At 43.4% G+C, this 21,589-nt stretch overlaps 1 protein-coding gene across 1 annotated transcript in view; it reads right to left on the bottom strand.

The window, feature by feature from the left end:
• Positions 1-21,589, bottom strand: part of tspan15 (tetraspanin 15) — a 73,866-nt gene that overhangs the window by 10,141 nt on the left and 42,136 nt on the right. The window contains exon 5 of the mRNA XM_080730625.1: positions 9,017-9,133. Coding sequence (XP_080586751.1) covers positions 9,017-9,133 — 117 coding nt within the window. The remainder of the gene's footprint in view (positions 1-9,016; positions 9,134-21,589) is intronic.

Genomic DNA, 21,589 nt, shown 5'->3' with positions numbered 1-21,589 from the left:
AAAGACAGAGAAAACTGTTAAGATGATTAGGGAAACAGAAAGAGAAGAGATGAAAAGAGAGACAGCTTTAAATCTTCCTCAACCAATTCCCTTGCTTGTGCCATCCACCAGACAGTTAGCAGAATAACAAAGACTGGAGGTGCCCTGCTGAGTGTTCAGATATTGAGACATATGCACACACACGCACACACCAGCAATATACAGAAATGTCTCATTTGCACCAAGTTGTTGCTTTGGATCAACCAATTAACCTTAGACTTGGCATTAGCCCCATATAGAACCTCACCCTCTGCTGTATTCTGTTGTGCACCGAGATGAGGTCCTATGTGGATATCCCCGGGCTGCAGTAGAATGCCTCCACGCAGAGGTAGATCACCCTTTTCCCGAAAATGTATCCAAAAAGTAAAGGTAGTTCCATCTACATACGGTAAAACATGCACAACGGCATGAAACAACCGCTTAAATCGCCAGCCTTGTCGGCCAGTGTAATGTTTTCCCATTCAACCGGAACTACCTGGTGGCAATTGCCAGTACTGCTCCTTATTCTGCTACAATGGGAAGGGAGCAGTACTGGCACCTGCTGCCGGGGGCTTTTCCAAATTTAATGAGACTAAATAAGTGATTTAAACCGTTTCCCAACGCCGTCATGCACGTTTTATGTACAGCAGAATGGAAAATCATACTTTGGGAGCATGGAACTACCTTTACTTTTTGGATACAATTTCGGGAAAAGGGTGATCTACCTCGGCGTGGAGGCATTCTACTGCAGCCCGTGGACATCCACGTAGGACCTCATCTCGGAGCACAACAGTATGCAGCGAAGGATGAGGTTCTATATGGGGCTAACTTGGCATATGTGTCCCATATGACGCAATAGTGTGAAGCACCAAGTGGGAAGTGAGTCGGACCAACGGTTTCCGAGAACCAAAGAAACACGAATGTCCGAGAACCAAAGAAACACGAATGTCTCTGTCTGTTCACCGATTGACCAAGCTTAGCGTCAGGTTTATGCCGTTGCACCGGTATGAATGGTAGCATGTGGTAACTCTGTGGGTCCGTCTTCCATGTACTGTACGTCTTCAACACTACGTCAGCAGTATCTTGACAACATCAGTGAATAAGTCTTGAATAAGTCTCGAAACAGCAACGGTATCATACGTATGTACAATCATATGACACGGAGAGGCAGTGTCCAAATAAAGTTAAACAGTCAGAATTTTTTGTTGTTTTCAACTGCCTTGTGTTTCCTCTTTGTCTCTTTATCAGCTATGGGTTCAATTGGGGGTTTATTTTAAAAGACAGGGCATTAAAACTCACCGGATTTATATGAAAAACACAAAGGGATTATTTCCCCCTAAGATGTTTTGATAATATATATTTGATAATATTATAGATTGCGTGGTGGCCGGCATTGAACAATGGATATTTGATACATGTTAGGGAGTGGAATAGTGGTACTAGCAGCTCCCATCAGGACTGCACTTCAAACCCATTAACTAAACACTTGTGGCACTGATTAAATGTGTTAAATAGAGAACTGCTGCCAGTCAAAAACGAGCATGCAATACTTCTAGACTCTACAAATGATATCCAATATTTTAAATGATTTATATTATTTTTATGACTTGATAAAAAATTTCATTAGTCCTAAACTGATAGTGACACACGTTTTGTTTAAAATGTTAGCCGTTTAAATGTCCCAATCCTGATAGTCTGAACTCACTATTACTGTATGCTTTTTTTGCTCTCTCTGGCTCTCTGAGAGAAGTCGTTAAAAAATTAGCCTGTTTAAGAATCAGCTCAAGTGCACTTCCACAGTATCTGTTGAAGGACCAGGGAGGATTTCTGATTATGCCCAGTAAGATAATGCCACCCCTTTAGACAAAAATAGAAACGCTTCCAAATCTGAGAGTTTCTGAAATATGTAATAGTCTGGTATATTCAGTGATTGTATTTCATTCAAATAAAAATATAATTGGTACATTTTCCATTCATTCTCCTCACTAGAATGTGTGCTGACTATATAAGGACTTCCACCATGGTCTGTGTTAGGAGCATAGCTAGATTTGGTTTTCAGAGGTGGCCAGCCAGTCCTCGACCAATCTGGGTAGAGTATGGCCGTAGTTACAGTATGTTATGATGTTTAGTTATGATGGTCAAAATAAAAGTTTTGTGAACCAGTTGCTCTGAATTAAGAACGTCTGCTAAATGCTTAGATTGTAAACTACTTATCTCATAAAATGCCACAGTCTCGTAGTAAATCAGTATCATACATATCCTGATGATGGAGACGTAGGCCTACCGATATTCAGTGATTGGGTCTAATAATCAAAACGAGAACATTATAATGGTCTATAAAAAACGAAACATTTCCACGATGTAAGGCCAGTAAGGGACAAGATGACCCCCGGCCACTTTCATTATCACTGAATACACCTTTAACTCACTTAGCGCCGGTCGACTTTTGGATCGACAAGCTCACTATGGACGTCCCTGCCGATCGACTTTAATCGACTTTTATATAAAAGCATTGTTTAAGCTTTTATTTGGGTTAATAGACGGAGCGAAATGGTTAGCTTAGCTTCAGCTGGTAAACAACACGAGACTGTGGAAAAAAAAGGATACGATTATGACGTCATCGCTAAACCAGGCCTTCCTGTTTACATTAGCTTCTGCTAGCCGTTAGGCTCAATGCAAACCATCCGACCCTTACGCAGCTTCACTAGGTCGGATTTTGATTCAGAAACTTTCTGTGTGGCGTCTGTATACGTTCCGGTGCCCATACCGATGGTGGTTTTAGACGATCAAGCACGAATTGAACAGGATTGAGCTCAGATGGCGCACTGAAACTATGCTTCTAGCATTTATACAGTACCAGTATATTAAAAGAAGACAATGATTAGCGCCTGGAGCACATCATAATTTACAAACCCCCCATTTTGAAACCCTCCCACTCCAAAACGGCGGATCCACCTTTATTAATTATTAATATATATGGACACGGTGCGTTCTACGCGCTGATACAGACTACAAGCCGTCACAGTTGTGAGCTGGAGGTCTGCAGTTGGGTTTGTGTTTATCGTGACTACTAATTGAAGCCGAGGCCGAATTGGGCCAATCCCATGGATGAGCCCTGACAGCACATGGTTGGTGCTACAGACTCCAAATTTCGCACACAGACAGCTCAGACCTTTGCCTACGTTCTTAGCTAGGCCTCGACCCGACCCGATATGCGGTTTTCCGGAACCAACGCGAAAGGTTTGGAATCTCCATATGCGGAGTCCTGACTACTAATTGAAGCCAATGGACACCGAATCCGAATTGGCCCGAATCGCATGGATGAGCCCTGACAGCACATGGTTGGTGCTACAGACTCCAAATTTCGCACACAGACAGCTCAGACCTTTGTCTACGTTCTTAGCTAGGCCTCGACCCGACCTGATACACAGTTTTTCGGATCCGGCACGAAAGGTTTGGAATCTCCGTATGCGGAGATGACTGACATCGGGCTGTTCCGGAGCAAGCGCTGACTCATTGTGACATCACTTCATAAAAGGCTCTGACATCACATACGCTAGATGAGTTTTGGAATCTCCATATGCGGAGTCCTGACTACTAATTGAAGCCAATGGACGCCGAATCCGAATTGGCCCGAATCACATGGATGAGCCCTGACAGCACATGGTTGGTGCTACAGACTCCAAATTTCGCACACAGACAGCTCAGACCTTTGCCTACGTTCTTAGCTAGGCCTCGACCCGACCCGATACACAGTTTTTCGGATCCGGCACGAAAGGTTTGGAATCTCCGTATGCGGAGATGACTGACATCGGGCTGTTCCGGAGCAAGCGCTGACTCATTGTGACATCACTTCATAAAAGGCTCTGACATCACATACGCTAGATGAGTCAACAAAAAATCTCTCTGAATGGGCATAAACTAAAGTCTTTCTTCCTCTCACTTTTGTGAGCAAAGTTCAGGGTGCTCTTCAGAGCGGTTGGGTTCAGGGGAATTAGCGGGCTGTGCCTTTAAGAGAACCAGGTGAATAATGTGGATAAGCCCGGGCAGTTCCCTCTCACGCTAAACTTAATCCTGACTACTAATTGAAGACGAGGCCGAATTGGGCCAATCGCACGAAAGAGCCCTGACAGCACATGATTGGTTCTACAGACTCCAAATTCCGCACGCAGATAGCTCAGATCTTTGCCTACGTTCTTAGCTAGGCCTCGACATGCGATCAGATATGCGGTTTTCCGGAACCATTTGGAATCTCCATATGCGGAGTCCTGACTACTAATTGAAGCCAATGGACGCTGAATCCGAATTGGCCCGAATCGCATGAAAGAGCCCTGAAAACACATGGTTGGTGCTACAGACTCCAAATTTCGCACGCAGATAGCTCAGACCTTTGCCTACGTTCTTAGCTAGGCCTCGACCCGACCCGATAAACGTTTTTTTTTTATCCGGCGCGAAAGGTTCGGAATCTCTGTATGCAGAGATGATGTCTGACATCGGGCTGTTCCGGAGCAAGCGCTGACTCATTGTGACATCACTTCATAAAAGGCTCTGACATCACGTACGCTATATGAGTCAACAAAAAATCCATATATGGAGATACCCGACACATCTCATTAAGTTTGACCTCACAAGCCCCATATTTGGACCTGGACGATAGACCTCATGCTGCTTAGAAACCTGCAAGCAGGTCCTGGCCGCACTCTCAAGAATGGCACCAGAAAGGTGGTAATGCAAATGATGAACAGAGTCATTGAGTGTGAGACTTCTAGTCCCTGGTAATTTGGGGGATTCTATGTTATTATTTTTTTCTATAAATGCCTGATCAGGCTTTATGCCTGCAGCCTGAAGGTCTGGACGACCTAAACGTTGCCAATGAAAGTATTTCTATTAAGTGAAGAGAGTGTGCGGGACTATGTTCCTCTATTCATCAAGTTAACAATTCCAACGCACCCATCCCTGTCCCTGTATGTGTACAAAAGGACTTTTTTCTTCCTATAAATGTAACTTAATCAAGATCAAGAATGCCACTTTCCTAATATATCTCTATATCCGTTTTATTTAGGGAGTTTGAGTGTCCGGGACACTCGGGACATCAATTCTCTGTGCCGTCGGATTTTACGGCCATCTGAAAAGCATCACGTGCCCATGTGGAGGACCGAATAGCCCAGTGGTTAGGGCAAGCATGTCCTTGGTTTGTTTTGCATGTCACTCCCTTACTTTCGCCATGATTCCTGTCTACCCATCAAATAAAAGCTCAGAAAAGCCAAACCTACCTCAAAACTCCAAACATCTCAAAAACAGACTTGGAGTGTATCATAAGTCAATCATTATTAGCATATTGTTAAATCCTTCTTGTAATGCAAAACATCTGTAAAGGCCACCCTTTCAACTTGTTTCAAGACCCAACCTTAGCATCCATCCCTATGGCAACCCTTTTGTCACATCACTTCGGTTTGTTTAGCTTTTAGCCTACGGACGGTACCATACATTGAAGGCGTGACCACAAATAAAAACAGATCAACACATTCAACCTCACTGTCTGTAATGGTGAGTGTCTAGACCATACATGGGCAACTGGCGGCCCGGGGGCCACATGCGGCCCTTACCTTCACTTTAAGTTATACCATGTAACTTTTTTTATAAAACAAATCTTAAAATTGTCCTAACTGTTAAATCGCTAAAGTTTTAGAACCCCCACTCTGTTATTTTCAGCTTCTGAAGCCTTCTCTTTATATGTTTTCTATGAGTTGTGAGGGGGGGAGAATTTCCCGGCAAAATGATGTCATCTCCCACATGATACACTACCGGCCAATCACAGCGCCGATCATACACCACCGGCCAATCACAGCGAGTCTTGCTGTCTCTAAAGGAAGTAGCTTCCCTCAGCAACTGTGTTTACATTGGTGAAGGAATCTTGCTTGCTACTCCCTCAATCCTGGTCTAAAAATGATGGGAGACGGCTCTACGGAATCGTATCGGCGAGGCGGAGGTGCTCGCGACGGCCGCGGGGGTCCGCGGACCCCCGTTCCGGTGGTCCGCGGCGACTCCGGCCAAAAAAAGCAATACCGCTACTGACCACTAGTTGAGCAGCTTCCACAGTACAGCTTTAATGCGGCCCACTGGTTAATACCGGAATACTGAATATATTACTGATTTCAGCTGTTAGAATTCCAAACATGACCTGCTTTAATTCCGTCAGTCTATATTAGTAGATTAATGACTAGTATAGTAGTATTAAACATTTAAAATTTATTTTTTTGAGTATATAACTAAATGCGTTTGAAATTAAATCAAAATGTTACATTTCAGGATTCCAATTAAGAAATAACAAAAAATAATTCAGGATTCCAATTCAAAAGAAGCAAAAATAGACCATCTACAAGCTCAAAACGCATCGCAGCACGATGCGTTTTGATCTTGTAGATTTTGCTTCTTTTGAATGAGATACTAGAATGACAAAGTAGGACGTAGCAATATGTAATGTGGCCCTCTGGAGTGAAGGTGGATATATAGTGGCCCCCACCATCATCAAAGTTGCCCACCCCTGGTCTAGACTGTCTACCATTAGCAGACACTCTTTTCCAGAATGAATGAATCTGCAGCATACCAATCCGAAATTGCAGCTCCTCCAATGAGCGCAGGGGGTGAGGGTGGGTCTAACGAATATCCAATCCGCGCAGCAGTTGAAACGATTACATTTCAGGAAGAGCACACACACACCAGGTAGCAGTGGCACACACACATACACACACACCCTGATTTCACCAAGCTGTTGATTACCTGTTTCGGATCTGTGTGGAAGCAGTCACTCGCATAGACACACACGCCACGCGTGCTGCGCGATGTCTCGCACGCAGACACACACGCGATGTTTGTTGCCATTGTGTGTGCTAATGGATAGCAATGTAGTGCGCACAGATGAAGCCACAAGTAGGCGGATTGGCTGATCTCTAGTGATTGGTTTAGGGGAAGTCAAATCGTTCAGACAGGGAACAATGTCAGACTCAAGCGTCAGCTGAGTCTGAAATCAGGCTAATGAAGGACAGCATGGAATGAGAAATGCTTGATCAGTGAACGCGCGCGCACAGCCACACACACAGATATAATACTATAGTGTACACTGTACACTATAGTATTATATCTGTGTGTGTACACTACAGTATTAGAACCCCACCCCCCACCCGCCCCCAAGTGATACAAATCCCCCACCACCAGCTATCATAACATTGGAGCCAATATTTGGGATCAAAACTGGAAAGGACGTGGAGCCAAAACAATCCATGATGATCCCTACTACTAATTCAGAGCGATTATTTTTCGATTATTCCGCGATAGAATCACATTTACACTGCTTCTAAAGACTCCACCTTTTGCACAAAAATCGCGCATTTTTACCCGAATGTTCCTAGCTGCTTCTCCTGAAGCTATGGTATTTGCACGATGTACACTTTGTACAAAAGTAATAATGTGTAAGTTTACTGAGCATATCTTTCCCGGAAGTTCTCCTACGCAATTTTCGTCACGAAAGTATCAGGTTACAGTTTGCTTCAAGCCTCAAGCAGCGACGCAGCGAGACTGCCCCCCCCCCCCCCCCCCCCCCCCCTTCCTCCGAGAGAGAGGGAGAGGGAGAGGGAGGGAGGGAGACAGTGAGCTGGAATATAGGCTACCCCTCTCCCACTACTTACATTGCGCGTGGAATGGATCCAAGTACAACATTAACCTCTATGCTGGATGTGTGAATCACCTAAAAACAGCGATGTTTGACGAGACACACGTGTGTTTGTGTAGTCCGTTAATAACAAGCATGGTACGTTGGTAGCGATACTTTTGTACTTTTACTTGAGACCTGAAGTTGGGAAGTGTTACCGAATATGTGTCGTGTTTCTAGGCGAGTCTAGAACGTAACTCGACAAGTGTTATCCTTATGCATAGATTAAAAGCTGCCATTTCATTTGCCTTGATGTTGAAAGTGAACACGTAACGTGTGAAATCAGTGGTGGACATTTTAGACTGAAGTAAAAGTATCAATGAGCAGAGTGAGACCAGCACAACAGAACAGAGTAGCTCAAACGGGACCAATAGTTTGTCAATAGACAGTGTCCACTCTTGCTGTAGCCTCGCGTAACCCATGAGTCCCTGCATGGGCTATAATAGTGCGCACACATGACAGATTTGGTGAGAGGCTGATAGCCTATTCATTCAACAAGTAGGTCGGGAGTGGCTTATTGTCGGTATCAGCCGGTAACACGCGGGAGTCTGTCCCCGTTACAATGCGCTAGACCCCTGGGAGATGGACTGCTGAGGTGGAGCGCCACACCTACCATCAGCTCCCAGTACTTGCCGCACAACTTGCCAAGCCGTGCTACTCATACGCTGAGTTGGCGGTGCCCGGAATCGAACCCATGACCTTGAGGTACAAAGGTGAGAGCTCTACCGACTGAGCTACCCGGGCACCCCTTATGTTGATCAAATATAGAGCAGTCCTGCCTGAGCGCCCCTAAACCCCTTATGTTGATCAAATATAGAGCAGTCCTGCCTGAGCGCCCACAGGGCGCGAAGCCTTTCTAGTAATCATAATTACATGCTTGCTTTGCAATTCAGACTTTAGAGATTATTTAGGGCAGATGCAGCAAAATCCCTATCTGATGAGTGTTTATCTGTAGTGTTTGTACAGCACAAACACTAGAACAGGGGTTCTCAAACCTTTTGATCTCACAGCCCCATAATATTAGCTAACTTTTTTGGCGAACCCAATCTGTCTTTCAATGTTATGAGATACATAAAGTGGTTCCTGTGTAAATAAGCCGAAAAGCTTACTAGTTGACCTTGTACAGTGAAACTGTACTTTTCCCTATGCAACCTTCTAATAAATTCTTCAATCAATCAATTGTTGACTGTATTTCTAAATATAATCAGAGTAACTACAGGAGTCATTTTGTCATTTATACACAGTCAAAGTTAAAGTGACACTAAGGATTGGCCTACTAACACTACTTACCTTAGTTGAAATACAGCAGGTATAGGGAACGCCACAGGCTAACGGTCCTGGTGCTGAACAGTTGTGGTACATGTTGACCTCCCAGTCCTTAAATTCACGACCTCCACAACATTTAAACTGGAGAGAGAGAGAGAGAGAGAGAGAGAGAGAGAGAGAGAGAGAGAGAGAGAGAGAGAGAGACAGACACAGAGAATCATAACTACAATTTGCATGTGAGAGTACTCATGGGTGTCAGAGGGGGTGTGTGTTGTACAGAGGAGAGTAAAAGAATCCTTAGCAGATGTCGAAAGGAATGATTATGCAGGTGTTAATTCATCCTGTGACAACGTCAGGATTTGTCACTCACTCACTCATACGTTCAAGCAGCAAAATCTTGGGACATATTCCACAAGACTGAAAACACAAAAATATCAATGAGGAGGCATTAATAAGCTAAATTATTCAATTGATTTGAGTAACCATCTGATAAAGCAGTGCTAGTCTACAGCCCTTGTTACTGTTACCTCAAAATTGTATGGGTCCCCAATAAAATGTTTTTGAGCATTGTGAGCTTGTAGATCGTCTATTTTCAAAATGTTTGCCTCTTTCTTATATATAATTTTACAATTTGGCTAATGTTTGAACAATTTTTATAGTATAGTTGATTACTTTTGATGCAGTAATGGTCTTTTTTATTTTCTTTATTGAGGTATTTAAAAGGTCTAAGTCCTTAAATTGTAACTTCACTGTCATCTGGGGACCTCTCTGGGGTCTCGACCCACAGGTTGACTGAAGACACTCAGACAGTCCCGTTGTTGGGGCATTTGCCTGTGTGCACTGTGCAGAGCGCACATACACAGACAACACAGTAAACAATTGTGGTGGTGGTGGAGTAGAGGACTTCTTAAACAGTTTTAGATGAAGACAATTTGCTTGCATTGCGACGCAGCCGTGCGCCGTTCTGCATCGACGTGACATCATTATTTATAGCCTACATTTGTTGAAGGCAACATTGCAATCAACTGTCTGTGTGATTACTGAAGATGAGCATTAGCTATACATACCAACGCTTTAGCCCTGTTCCATTTGCCTCGGATAGACAGTGAGGCTGAGTCATAAATTCTTTAAAGTCATAAAAAGGCGGGCAGTTTTCAAAGCGGAGAATCCACTAATCATCTGAGATTTACAACAGCTGTTCCGACTACCGGGCGCTACGTTCTATCCCTCTCCACTCCAGTCACTGCATGGTTTCTAATATGCATGGGAACAGGTTGTTTTTTTCCTAAAGTATCACGATACTACAGTACAGCCTGAAGTATCGATACAGTATAATATACTAATAATAAACTATCGCGATGTATTGCTGTATCGATTATGTTGGCCATGGGACACACTGTGGGAGGATGGGGAGAGGGTCATGCAATCACTGCACACCCAAAGTGAGAGCTGTGTCTGTGTCCTTTGCAGTAAATTGAACTCTTTCTTGGTGGGGGTTGGTCTCTGCCAGGGGCTGCACATTGTCAGCAATCTTGTTTGTGATATTCATGTACAGGATCTTGAGGTGCAATGATGGATGAAAGGGTTTACAGTTTGGTGAGCTGGGTATTTGCAAATGAGTGTTCCTGATGGCATCCTTGGTCTCGACCTCCAACTGTCACTGCTCCCTTAGGTGGACAGTTGAGGTGGTTCGGACATCTAATATGGATGCCTCCTGGCTGCCTGCACAGCAGTGTTGATTTCGTCGACTAAAACTATGACGAAAAATGTTTGTCGACTGCATTATTTTCACTGACGAAAACTAAATAAAAACGAAATAAAAACTAAGCTGTGATGACTAAAACTAAGACTAAATATATTGACAATTTCGTCAACAAAATAAAAACTAGACTAAAACGTTAGGGAGGGACTAGTGGAGAAGAGAGTCATTTTATATTTGGTTGCTCTCAGGTTTTGCGTGCTGAAAATAGCAGATCTACAAGCTCACAACGCGTCACAGCGTGACACGTTGTGAGCTTGTTGTGAGCTTGTAGATTTTAACCAAGTGTAAAATCAGTCATTAGGATGCCATCAAGGCCTGTCAAAATGTATTTCAGTTGACTAAATCAACTGTAGATTTAGTCAACTAAAATCGTATGATATTTAGTCGACTAAAATTAGACTAAAACTAATACTTTTCAGGTGACTAAATTATGACTAAAACTAAAAGACATTTTATACAAAAGACTATGACTAAAACTAAATCAAAATTTGTTTTCAAAAACAACACTGCTGCACAGGAAGGTTCTCCAGACACGCCCCGCTGTGAAAAGACCACAGGGCAAACTATATCTCCTGGGAACACCTTAGGACCCCCTAGTTAGAGTGTTATCTAATGCGGCCCAGGCCAGGAAAGAGAAGTATGGAGTTCTCTGCTGGAATTGTTACATCCACAACCCCACTCTGGATAAGCGGTTGAAGATAGATGGACTGATGGATGAATCAAAACGTACAAACTGCTTCACAGACATGGAAACAGGGGGAGAAAAACACAGTGCAAGTACAAATATATGTAATACAGTTGAGAAATAAGAACATAGAATTAACTAGAAGCAGTGCTCTTCCGAGCACAGGTCTCCACCAGGCCGTGCGTCCTGGTGGTGCTACTGTATAATAGGCCAATGTAAAAAGGGTGGCATATGTTCTTCACCTTAGATCTTTCATGGCAATCGGACGCTGCATGCATGATTTGAAGCATTGTGTTCCAAAAATGTGTTTTGCTAAAGTCTACCTAATGGTGGAGCTATAACAGGCCAATGTGAAAAAGGTAGCATTTGTTCCTTGACCTAGTGGGAATATGTGTGGCAAATTTCACGGTAATCGCAAGCTGCGTTGATGACTTGAGGCATTTTGTTCAAAAGCGGAGCAATCCTGCAAACTTTGGAAGCTAATTAGCCAATCAGGATGGAATATGAAATATCAGACTGATCGGACTTGATCACATGACTATAGAGATACTGTGTACCGATTTGCGTGATTTTTGCATAAAATCTCAAGGAGTAATATCCAAAAATGTTTTTTACATATGTCGGCCCAAAGGTGGCGCTATAAAAGGCTGATGTGAAAAATGCAGGGCAAAGGTTTATCCTTAGACTCTAGGGAGTGCGCTTACAAAGTTTGAAACTGATCGGTGGAGTTATAGGTAAAACCACGAATCGGCCTGTTATAGCGCCACCATGAGGCTGATTTAAAAAAAAATAAGTGGCATTTCTTCCTCGGCCTAGTGGGAATGTGTGTGCGCGATTTCATGATAATTGCACTTTGCGTTTGTGATTTGAGGCATTTTGTTCAAAACGGCTCAATCCTACAAACTTTGGAAGCCAATCTTAGCCAATCAGGATGGAATATGCAAAATCGGACAGATCTGTATCGATCACATGACTGTCGAGATACTGCCTACCGATTTGTAGGATTTTTGGACAAAATCTGTAAGAGTAGTGCACAGAAATGTGTTTTGCGAACATCGGCCACTAGGTGGCGCTAGAAAAGGCCCATTTGAAAAATTTAGGGCAGAGGTTCTAGATTGGCATCCAGGGAATGTGTGTGCTCACTTTGGCAGCGACCGTGCCAATGGCGACTGAGATTAGGTGCTCACAAACTGCGAGGACGCACGGACGGACGGACGGACGCACGCACGCACGGACGGACGGAGGGGAAAACATACTCTCCCCCATGCCTTCGGCTGGTGGAGACAATGATGAATTAAATGAATACAAACATGTATAAAATACAATGAACTAGAAAAGCAGTTCCTGCAGAAACTGTGTGGGCTCGCTTAAAACATGCGGTTCAAATCCCGGCTCCTCCTGTCTACATGTCGAAGTGTCCTTGGGCAAGACACTGAACCCCTAGTTGCTCCCGTTGAGCTGGTTGGTGCCTTGCATGGTTTCCACTGCCATCGTTGTATGCATGTGTGTGTGAATGGGTGAATGTAATGCACATTGTAAAGCGCCTTGGATAAAGGTGCTATATAAATGCAGAATGCACCATTTACCATTTAGTCACTGTAAATGCCACTGCACTGCTTTTCTTTGTTAGTTTATTGTTATTATTTGCATTATTACATTTGTGATTATTTAGTATTGTTTGACATTATTAGTTGAGTTGTATTAGTGCATTTGTTGATTGGATTATTAGTTTAGGCACCAGGGGCATGCCACTCCCAGGCTTAATTGATTAACAGGCAGCAAGTCTACATATAGGCCTGGGTAATGAGGTAAGGGCATGCACCTGGTGGACAAATGTTTTTTTACCATTGTGAGAGCACAGCAAAGAGCTACAGAACTATGTCTGAAGAACCAGTTTGTCAATTGTATGCACTTTAATTGGTAAAATTAAACTTGCAAATCAAACTTAAAGTTGCTGTCTGCGTACATCCTAAATCCGGGTGCATCAGTGTGTTTCTTAGGAGGTTTGTTTGGAACCGTCAAACTGCACTTACAGTCACCAAAGCTTCTGTTTGAAAAATGAGGATAGCTATGAATTGACTTCTTCATTCTTCTGACTCAGACATAAATCAGCTGCCCGTCTCCTAAGATTCTTAACTTATTAAGTGCCGATCCCGCGATGACTCGCGAAATATTAAAAGGTATTTACAGTGCCGATCACGGGATGACTCGCGAAATATACTGTATATACAGTAAAGCTGGTACTGGCTACCTACCGTCCAGTGAAAAGCCCTGGCACGGGTGAAGTCGCCGATTAATCATCATCGCACATCCACGTGCACACAATAATGATCCCATCCCATTGAAACCAACGGTCTTTCTCATCTTTACAGTCCATTTTCTCCAAAAAACACTTTTGATGCCAAGGATGGCATTGGATTCTTGCTAAAATAGCACAAGCATAAAGGCATCCATCTTAGATCACTGTTTACGTTTCGGACCGGAAGTGGTCACGTGTCAATCTTGAACATCGTCAAGTTAGCCTCGCGTAGCCAGGCTTACCGTACTCATCTGCAAAGAGAAAAGCCTGGTGACAATATCAGGCAGAGACCGCTCAACTTCCGCCGTGAGAATTTCACCGGAAGACTGCAACGCATGTCGTAACGTCCGTTAAACGCAGCACTTCCGCCACTTCCGCTAGAACCAACCGGAAGTTATATTGTGGCCAGGGTGTCGTCAAGTAGGAATTGTGAGCTCGATCTACTTCTGGCCTTCAAAATAAGAGACTGGCCGCGGACGGAGAAAGCGAACAGCATGCTGAACAATTAACCCTTTCATGTCAGTGGCACTAAATCGGTTAACTTGTGTCCAACTGCTGCCAGGGGGAGCAGTGGGCTGTTTGATCAAACTTTAATTGGCAATTATTTTTATCCCTTTTTTATCCTAAATTAGTTGACAACATCAGCACAAAATAAGCATCAGCTAGGACAAGTCAGAGAACATCTGGTGCCCCAAACACTCAAACTCCATTGTTGTTGGTTAAATGGTGCATAATACGTCGCAAAGGGGTTGTATTTTGGGTATGTTTTGAGTGTAACATGAATAAAACCAATGCCATTGCTTTTAAGAGCCAGGTGTGCATACACTTGTCACACTGCTATATAAATGATAGATTTGGCAAGTTGGAGGAGAAGCGAGTGGTTTTGTGCTAAAACAGGCACTGGTTTAGTACCCCCAGACCTTCGTGCCCAGGGCTGTAACCCCTAAAGCCTGTGCATTAAACCGGGCCTGACAGGAATCCAGATTTTTCATATTTCATCCATCAAGATTAGCAGTTGTGGCCCGTTTTCAACAAAATGCCTCAAACCATGACCGCAGCGTCCCACTGAGGTGCAAGGTTACACGTAAAGAAGACATGCTGGCTCTATAGCAGGTTGATTCATGTTTTATTCATAACTCCTAAATGTTTAGCCTGGTAAACCACCCCGGTCGCGTGAATTCACATTTCCATGCGTCTTCTGCAGACCGGTCTGGCCTTAAGCGATGGGTGGGAATTTTGTACAAACCAAATATTAATTAATCACGCGAGCACGCACGCACGCACGCACACACACACACACACACACACACACAGATCATTCTCACTTGTCTCCATGTACACTAGAGACACACTTGTATTTAACTTTAATTCAATTGAGATACCTGTCAACCAGTTTTTCAGCTCACTATCTAGCGATGCTCAAAAGAACCTTTTAGCAGGGCTGCGTCTGTCATGAACAAATTCCCTATACTTTGGCTGATGCTCTGAACTATCACAGCCAAGATGAGCATAGAAGTCCAAAGGCGATGGCAACAGCTACTTAACCCGACTCTGCTGAGGTTAAAGCCGCCATCCAAACCCTGAAGAGTGGAAAAGCATGTGGCATTGATGCCACACATGCCGAGATGCTGAAGGCCGATATTCCAACACCAACACGAGTGCTGACGGACCTCTTCCAAAACATTTGGAACAGTGACACCATCCCTAAGACAGGTCCAAAGGTCTTATTGACAAAATTCCTAAGAGGGGCAACACCAAGAACTGTAACAACTGGCGAGGATTCACACTTCTATCTATTCCAAGCAAGGTGTTCAGCAGAGTCAAGCAGGCTTCAGGAAGAGAAGAGGATGTAGGGACCAGATCTGTGCACTGCGTAACATAATACAGCAGTGCCTGGAATGGAACACACCCCTCTACATCAACTTTGTGGACTTCAGGAAGGTTTTCCACAGTGTCGACCGAAACATCCTCTGGAAGATACTACACTCCTATGGGATACCATCAAAGATAATCTCCATCATAAAAACATTCAATGAACCGTTTGAGTGTAGTGTCATCATGGGAAACAACCTCTCTGAGTGGTTTCCCGTGCAGTCCGGAGTGAGACTTCTTCTTCTTTCGTGTATCTTCGTCATATGTCCAGCTTAGTGTTGGAAAGCCACGCCCTCGTCTCTGGTCCCACTTGGAAGAGGCCGGCCTCTGAAGGAGGTCTGTACAGAGGACAGGTGGTGATTATGTGCTCTGCAGTCTGCTCGGGTTCTCCACACTCGCATACTGCGCTGTCTGCCAGGCCCCAATTCTTCATGGGTGTTTTGAAGCGGCCAACCCCAGTGCGAAGGCGGTTCAGCAGGGTCCACTGCCGGCGTGGTAGGTGTTCTCCTTCGACTCCATGTCTCCATCTCCCGGGTCTAGGATGTGATGGTAGGGTGCATCATGTCTCCTATCCTCGTCTTTGTTACCATAGACTGGATCACTGCCAACACCACAGCTGACAGACCCAGAGGCATTCAATGGACCCTATTTTCCCCTAGCTGGTAGATCTTGATTTTGTACAATGAACTGTACAAAAAAAAAACAAAAAAAAAACAGGGAGCCAGAGCATCACCAAGGAAATAACACACAGACACCTAAGATGGATGGGACATGTACTGAGGATGGAGCAGGACCACATCACAAAGGTGGCCTTGAGATGGACACCACCAGGCAAAAGAAAACCTGGGAGGCCCAAAACCAGGACTGTGACACAAGAGCTGGAGCAACATGCTGCCAAGGACCAAATGAAATGGAGATCGCTCATTGAAGCGTTCAGAGACGTGTTAACTGGTTACCATGGTAACCGATAACCCCCGATTTGCGCGGTAATTTCTTTCCACGTGAAAGAAATGACTTGCGGCAGTCGTGGATGGGAACAGCCGCGCACACAACTTGCACACGCCCTGTGCACGGCGCGACCAAAAATCTGTAAAATAGGAAAAAGCCTTGGCAGTTAATCTACAAACTGTTATGGCAAGACTATGGCAGCATAAGTGTTAAGATCCATCAGTTACATATTCACACGATCAGAGGAGAGCCATGGCATCATCCGAGATCGAGTCCATCGAGACCTCAGTCACACACTAGAATGAATTAGCTCTTGTTGAACCGCTTAAACCCTCTACAATTGATAGAAAGGAACAGTAGAGAGCACATTTGGTATGCTCTTGTTTCAGTCTACACAAATCAATTTGCCAAAAATAGCAGATCTACAAACTTAATCTCTATAATAGAAAAATACAAAGCAAGGTGTGTGTGTGTGTGTGTGTGTGTGTGTGTGTGTGTGTGTGTGTGTGTGTGTGTGTGTGTGTGTGTGTGTGTGTGTGTGTGTGTGTGTGTGTGACTGTGTGTGTGACTGTGTGTGTGTGTGCTCGCCTGCGTAGAATACAGTGGTAAAGGTAAACATTAAGTGGTGGAAAACTCAATGAATAGGAAGCTCCAAAGAATGAGTTGCAATATAAAATGCTACGACAGCCATGACGGGCAATTATCCATTTCATGCAAGAGAGGCTCTTTGAAACAATGCAATCATGTGTTCTATTGCTCATGTCCTCTGCAGCAGAACCAAAAAGGGAAAACTCAATTACTTTTTTAAACATTAATCAACAAACTCTGGCACCCACATCAGCATTTGGAAGGTTGAGAAATGTGCTTCCCTGATGAGAGGGACAAAACGAAGCAAAACTAATAATTTAATGTTGCCCATTCCTTATTTCCTTATTCAAGGTTCATCACAGCAAGAGTAGGAGAGGGCAGCGCAGAAGGGCTGCCAATGTAACAAAGATAATGACATTGCTATTGGCTTCATTTAGTTCGTTAATTAGCACATTGTTAGAGACATTTTAACAATACATATCATGGAAACAAAATACAGTGCGAGGAAAGGAAGAAGCCAGCAGGCTTATTTGGAATCATTTCCTTATTGGAAGAGGTAATTAATTAACAGATTTAAAAGTTCAATAAGAACAATACAGTAAAATACAACAAGGGAAGCGGCTGTGCAATAAAGAAATAAAAACACAGACACTGCACAAAAGGAAAGGAAAGATTTCCCTCACAGCCACAAATCAATTTCAATTTATTCAGTTCAATATCATAACAAAAACTAAGTCCATGTGTTGCCAGCTTTGGCTGGGCCTTCTAATGAACTGGCCGGGTTTGCGGTTCGTCACTTCACTAATGACTCCTACAGACTGGTTGAGGCCCTGTTCAGCAGGGAGCAGAATTGGGCAGATAAAAACTCACGTTTTTCAAAACATAAACAAGTCTGCAATTCATTCACTAAAACCTACTTTCAGAATTATTTGGCGAGTTAGAGCTGAACCCTTCAATTTAGCCAATATTGTTGAGTAAAAATACGTACAGTACCCTCATAACCATGCTCACTTATAACCTGCACCTATCTACTGTATACAGTATATCATTGAGCTATTGAAGTAAAACATATCCTCAAACAAAAACACAAATAAATGCATGGACCCAGTTTATTTACTGCTATCTGTCTATCTACAGACCCATAGCTAGCTCTGTCAGGTACACTTCTACCATTAGAGGACACTGGCATGAGTGCCTCTTTAGCTCCGGTGGGGCTCGGTGAATGTACTCTTTGTTGTTGTTTTTTTTAATTATTATCTTTGTAATGTATTGTCTTCTTACCCTGTGGGCTTTGAGCCTGTAATAAAGTTTATATATATATATATATATATATATCAGTGTGACCTATATGGGTCCCCGTCAGTGAGAAGCGACAGTCATTCTGTTTGCAATAATAAGCTGTGTTTTCACAACAGTGATAGTATTTTACCTGCAAAACATTTGCATAATTGCTGGAATGGTAGACACAATTTTCACATGCCCTCTTTGGCAGCAAAAGTGCTGCTATTGCCTGATAAGGGCCAGTTTTCATTTGTTAACAGCATAGTACTTTATACGCGTGCGAGAAGTGACTGTAAGCATGCAAGTGTAACCTTAATCAATCAAAAGGATAAGCAAACCGTTTTCTCATATATTCCTATCTGACAGGCTCACCGCCCAATGCTCCCCACGGACAGGTGCCGCCCAACCTGTAGGACTATGTGCAGTGACAAATATCACTGTCCCCTCCCGGGTTCCCTACCCACGAAAACAGGCCAATTGTGTGCGTATAGACGCTCCACAAAGCTGCCTGCACCACAGTGGATTCGAACCCCCAAATTCTGCAGTAGTGGGCAGATTTATAATCTATTTTGAGTTCTAATCCACAATTTAAGAAATCCGGCCCATCTGATTTACATTTCTCCTAGACTAACTCCCAGCTATCTTGGTGTGCAGACAAAAAAATCACACCCGTGTGAAGTGGAGCTGTGTGTGTGTGTGTGTGTGTGTGTGTGTGTGTGTGTGTGTGTGTGTGTGTGTAGATCATGTGTACCGATTTTTGTGACATTTGAAGAAAATATGTAGGAAAAGGAGCAAAAAGTGTGTTTTGGAGAAAATTCAAGATGGCGGAAAATCTATCCTGGCGCAAATGGGCGTGGCCTATATGGGGAGATGCGTCTTGACCCAAGGAATCCAGGGAAAAAAGAATTTTAATTTTCCGATCTACGGTTCAAGAGTTACGGGGCAAAACGTAAAGTGGGCCGTTATAGCGCCACCATGAGGCCGAGTGATGTAATTATTTTTCGATTCATTGTTAAAATCATTATGAATCTCCTCTCCGAGGTTTGAAACTGTAGCTCCTATGGTTTACGAGAGAAAAATACTTGAAAGTGATTTCTTGCATTGTCCCATTATAAGTCAATGGGGACAATTAAGCGTCGTTTTTTGCCGATTACGTCGGCATGGTAAGGCGGATCGGAACGAAAGGTAATAGAACACCATTCCCGGCCGAGCCGCACATTTTGATGTATATATTGCGCGAGTGGCGTAAATGGTGCGGCACTAGTTACGCGCCGAAGTCAGGCTACATACACACAGACACACACACACACAGACCCACACAGCCACGTATAGGGAGCTGCACACAGCTCCAAAAATGGCATTCATAGAAACCAACGTCATAATATTAGCTGTGCTTTGTTGTCATTCACTGAGACACCAGTTTTCATGGGAGGAAGATAAAGTGATGGAGAAAATACATAGGGGGTGGGGGGGTGGGACAGATAGTGAGAAAGCCAGAGATAGCATAATGCTTAATTTATACTCTCACGCACCAAAAATACTGATCTATAAGCTCACAACACTTCACAAATCAGGCTTAAAGGACATTATCGTTTTTTACAAGGGTTCATATTTTAGATTGTAATTAGAGAAAAGAAACAGTGAGTGTTAAAATGTTTTCATTTGTTTCGTTCTATTGTTTTATCGTGTTTACCGTGCTAAAATGTAGGGCATGCGTACGCATGGGGGCATGCGTACGCATGGGGGCATGCGTACGCATGGGGGCATGCGTACAAGTGGCTAAATATGTCTTTTTATACACAATAAGCCAGCAGGTTCTTTATTGCTATTTACAGTAACACTTCTAGTCCCCATAAGTCACATCCAACCATGAAAGGTTGCGTTGTATCTTGGGAATGGGCTTATTCTGTGTAAAATGACATATTTTGCCACTTGTACGCATGCCCCCAACAACTGAAATAAGACTCTCTAAAACAATAGAAAGAAGTAAATGAAATAAATTTAACACTCATCTTTTATATTCTTTAATTACAATCTAAAATATGAACCCTTGTTGTAAAAAACTAAAGTTGTCCTTTAAACACTTAAAATCCTTTATATAGTACTTAGTTGAACAATGTCCCGAGGGCTCTATAGTCCACTATTTCCCTCTACACCAAATATTTTTGCCAAAAATAGCTGATGTTCTCCTGAGCGTACGCTGGAGTACATAGAGAGAAAAGGCAAACAAATGATTAAATATGAGGCAGCTCTCTTTGACAAGCTGTGTGATCACTATGCCTGCATAACTCTCCTTCTTATTGGCATGGTTTCACAGAGCAGTATTTCGCAGTGCTGGTTTCGGACCCAAAGGAGGTTCACAGGAAAGCATAATAATTATAAAGTAATTAGTGTCTAAAGCTGTTGGCTGCGTTTACAAAACCTACAGTCGCTGTCTTTAAATAAGGTTTAATAAAACATTCTACACTCGTAGGAGAGAGCGAATCACATTTTAGGTTGAGGTGGCCTTGACTGTGCTGCTATTCAAATTTACCTGCAGTGGAGGAAGTCCACCAACGTCCACTAACTAACGCAGTGCTGCAAAGCGTTCCTGTTAAACATGGCTGTTATGCTGTGTCACATACGGTAGGTGATAATGACGTGCTACAGGAAGGAACATTTTACCCCAAAAAATAAAAGTACATTGCACTGAACTGGTGCTTGCTGAAAGTGAAATTGTTTTTTCAAACTCACTTCAACAGAAATGTTCACATATCACGTAGCCTCGTAAACCGCCCACTTCCGGAAAACATTATCATTTGGAATCCTTCTGGATTACGGAAGTTGGTTGTTTACTAGGCTATAGGTGCCCACTGCCCAGTGCCCACCTGAAAATTCTTCCATTGCACAAACACTAATTGTCTTTTTCACGCTGTAAGTATAATTGGTGGATGTGTGCCGTATGGAGGATGGCAGAATCCCTAAAGACCTCCTCTATGGAGAGCTTGCTTCAGGAAAGAGGCCACGAGGGCGGCCACAGCTACGATACAAAGATTTATGCAAGCGAGACCTAAAAGCCACACACATCGACACAACCACATGGGAAGCCTCAGCTAAAAACAGAGACACCTGGAGGCTTGAAACCCAGAAGGGACTTCAGAGGTTTGAAGAACACCTGCTGCT

This window comes from Nannobrachium achirus (assembly GCF_963921795.1).
Source record: "Nannobrachium achirus genome assembly, chromosome: 7".
In the NCBI taxonomy this organism is placed as follows: domain Eukaryota; kingdom Metazoa; phylum Chordata; class Actinopteri; order Myctophiformes; family Myctophidae; genus Nannobrachium; species Nannobrachium achirus.
The sequence above is the reverse complement of the archived record's forward strand: the minus strand, read 5'-3'. Positions and strand labels throughout refer to the sequence as shown.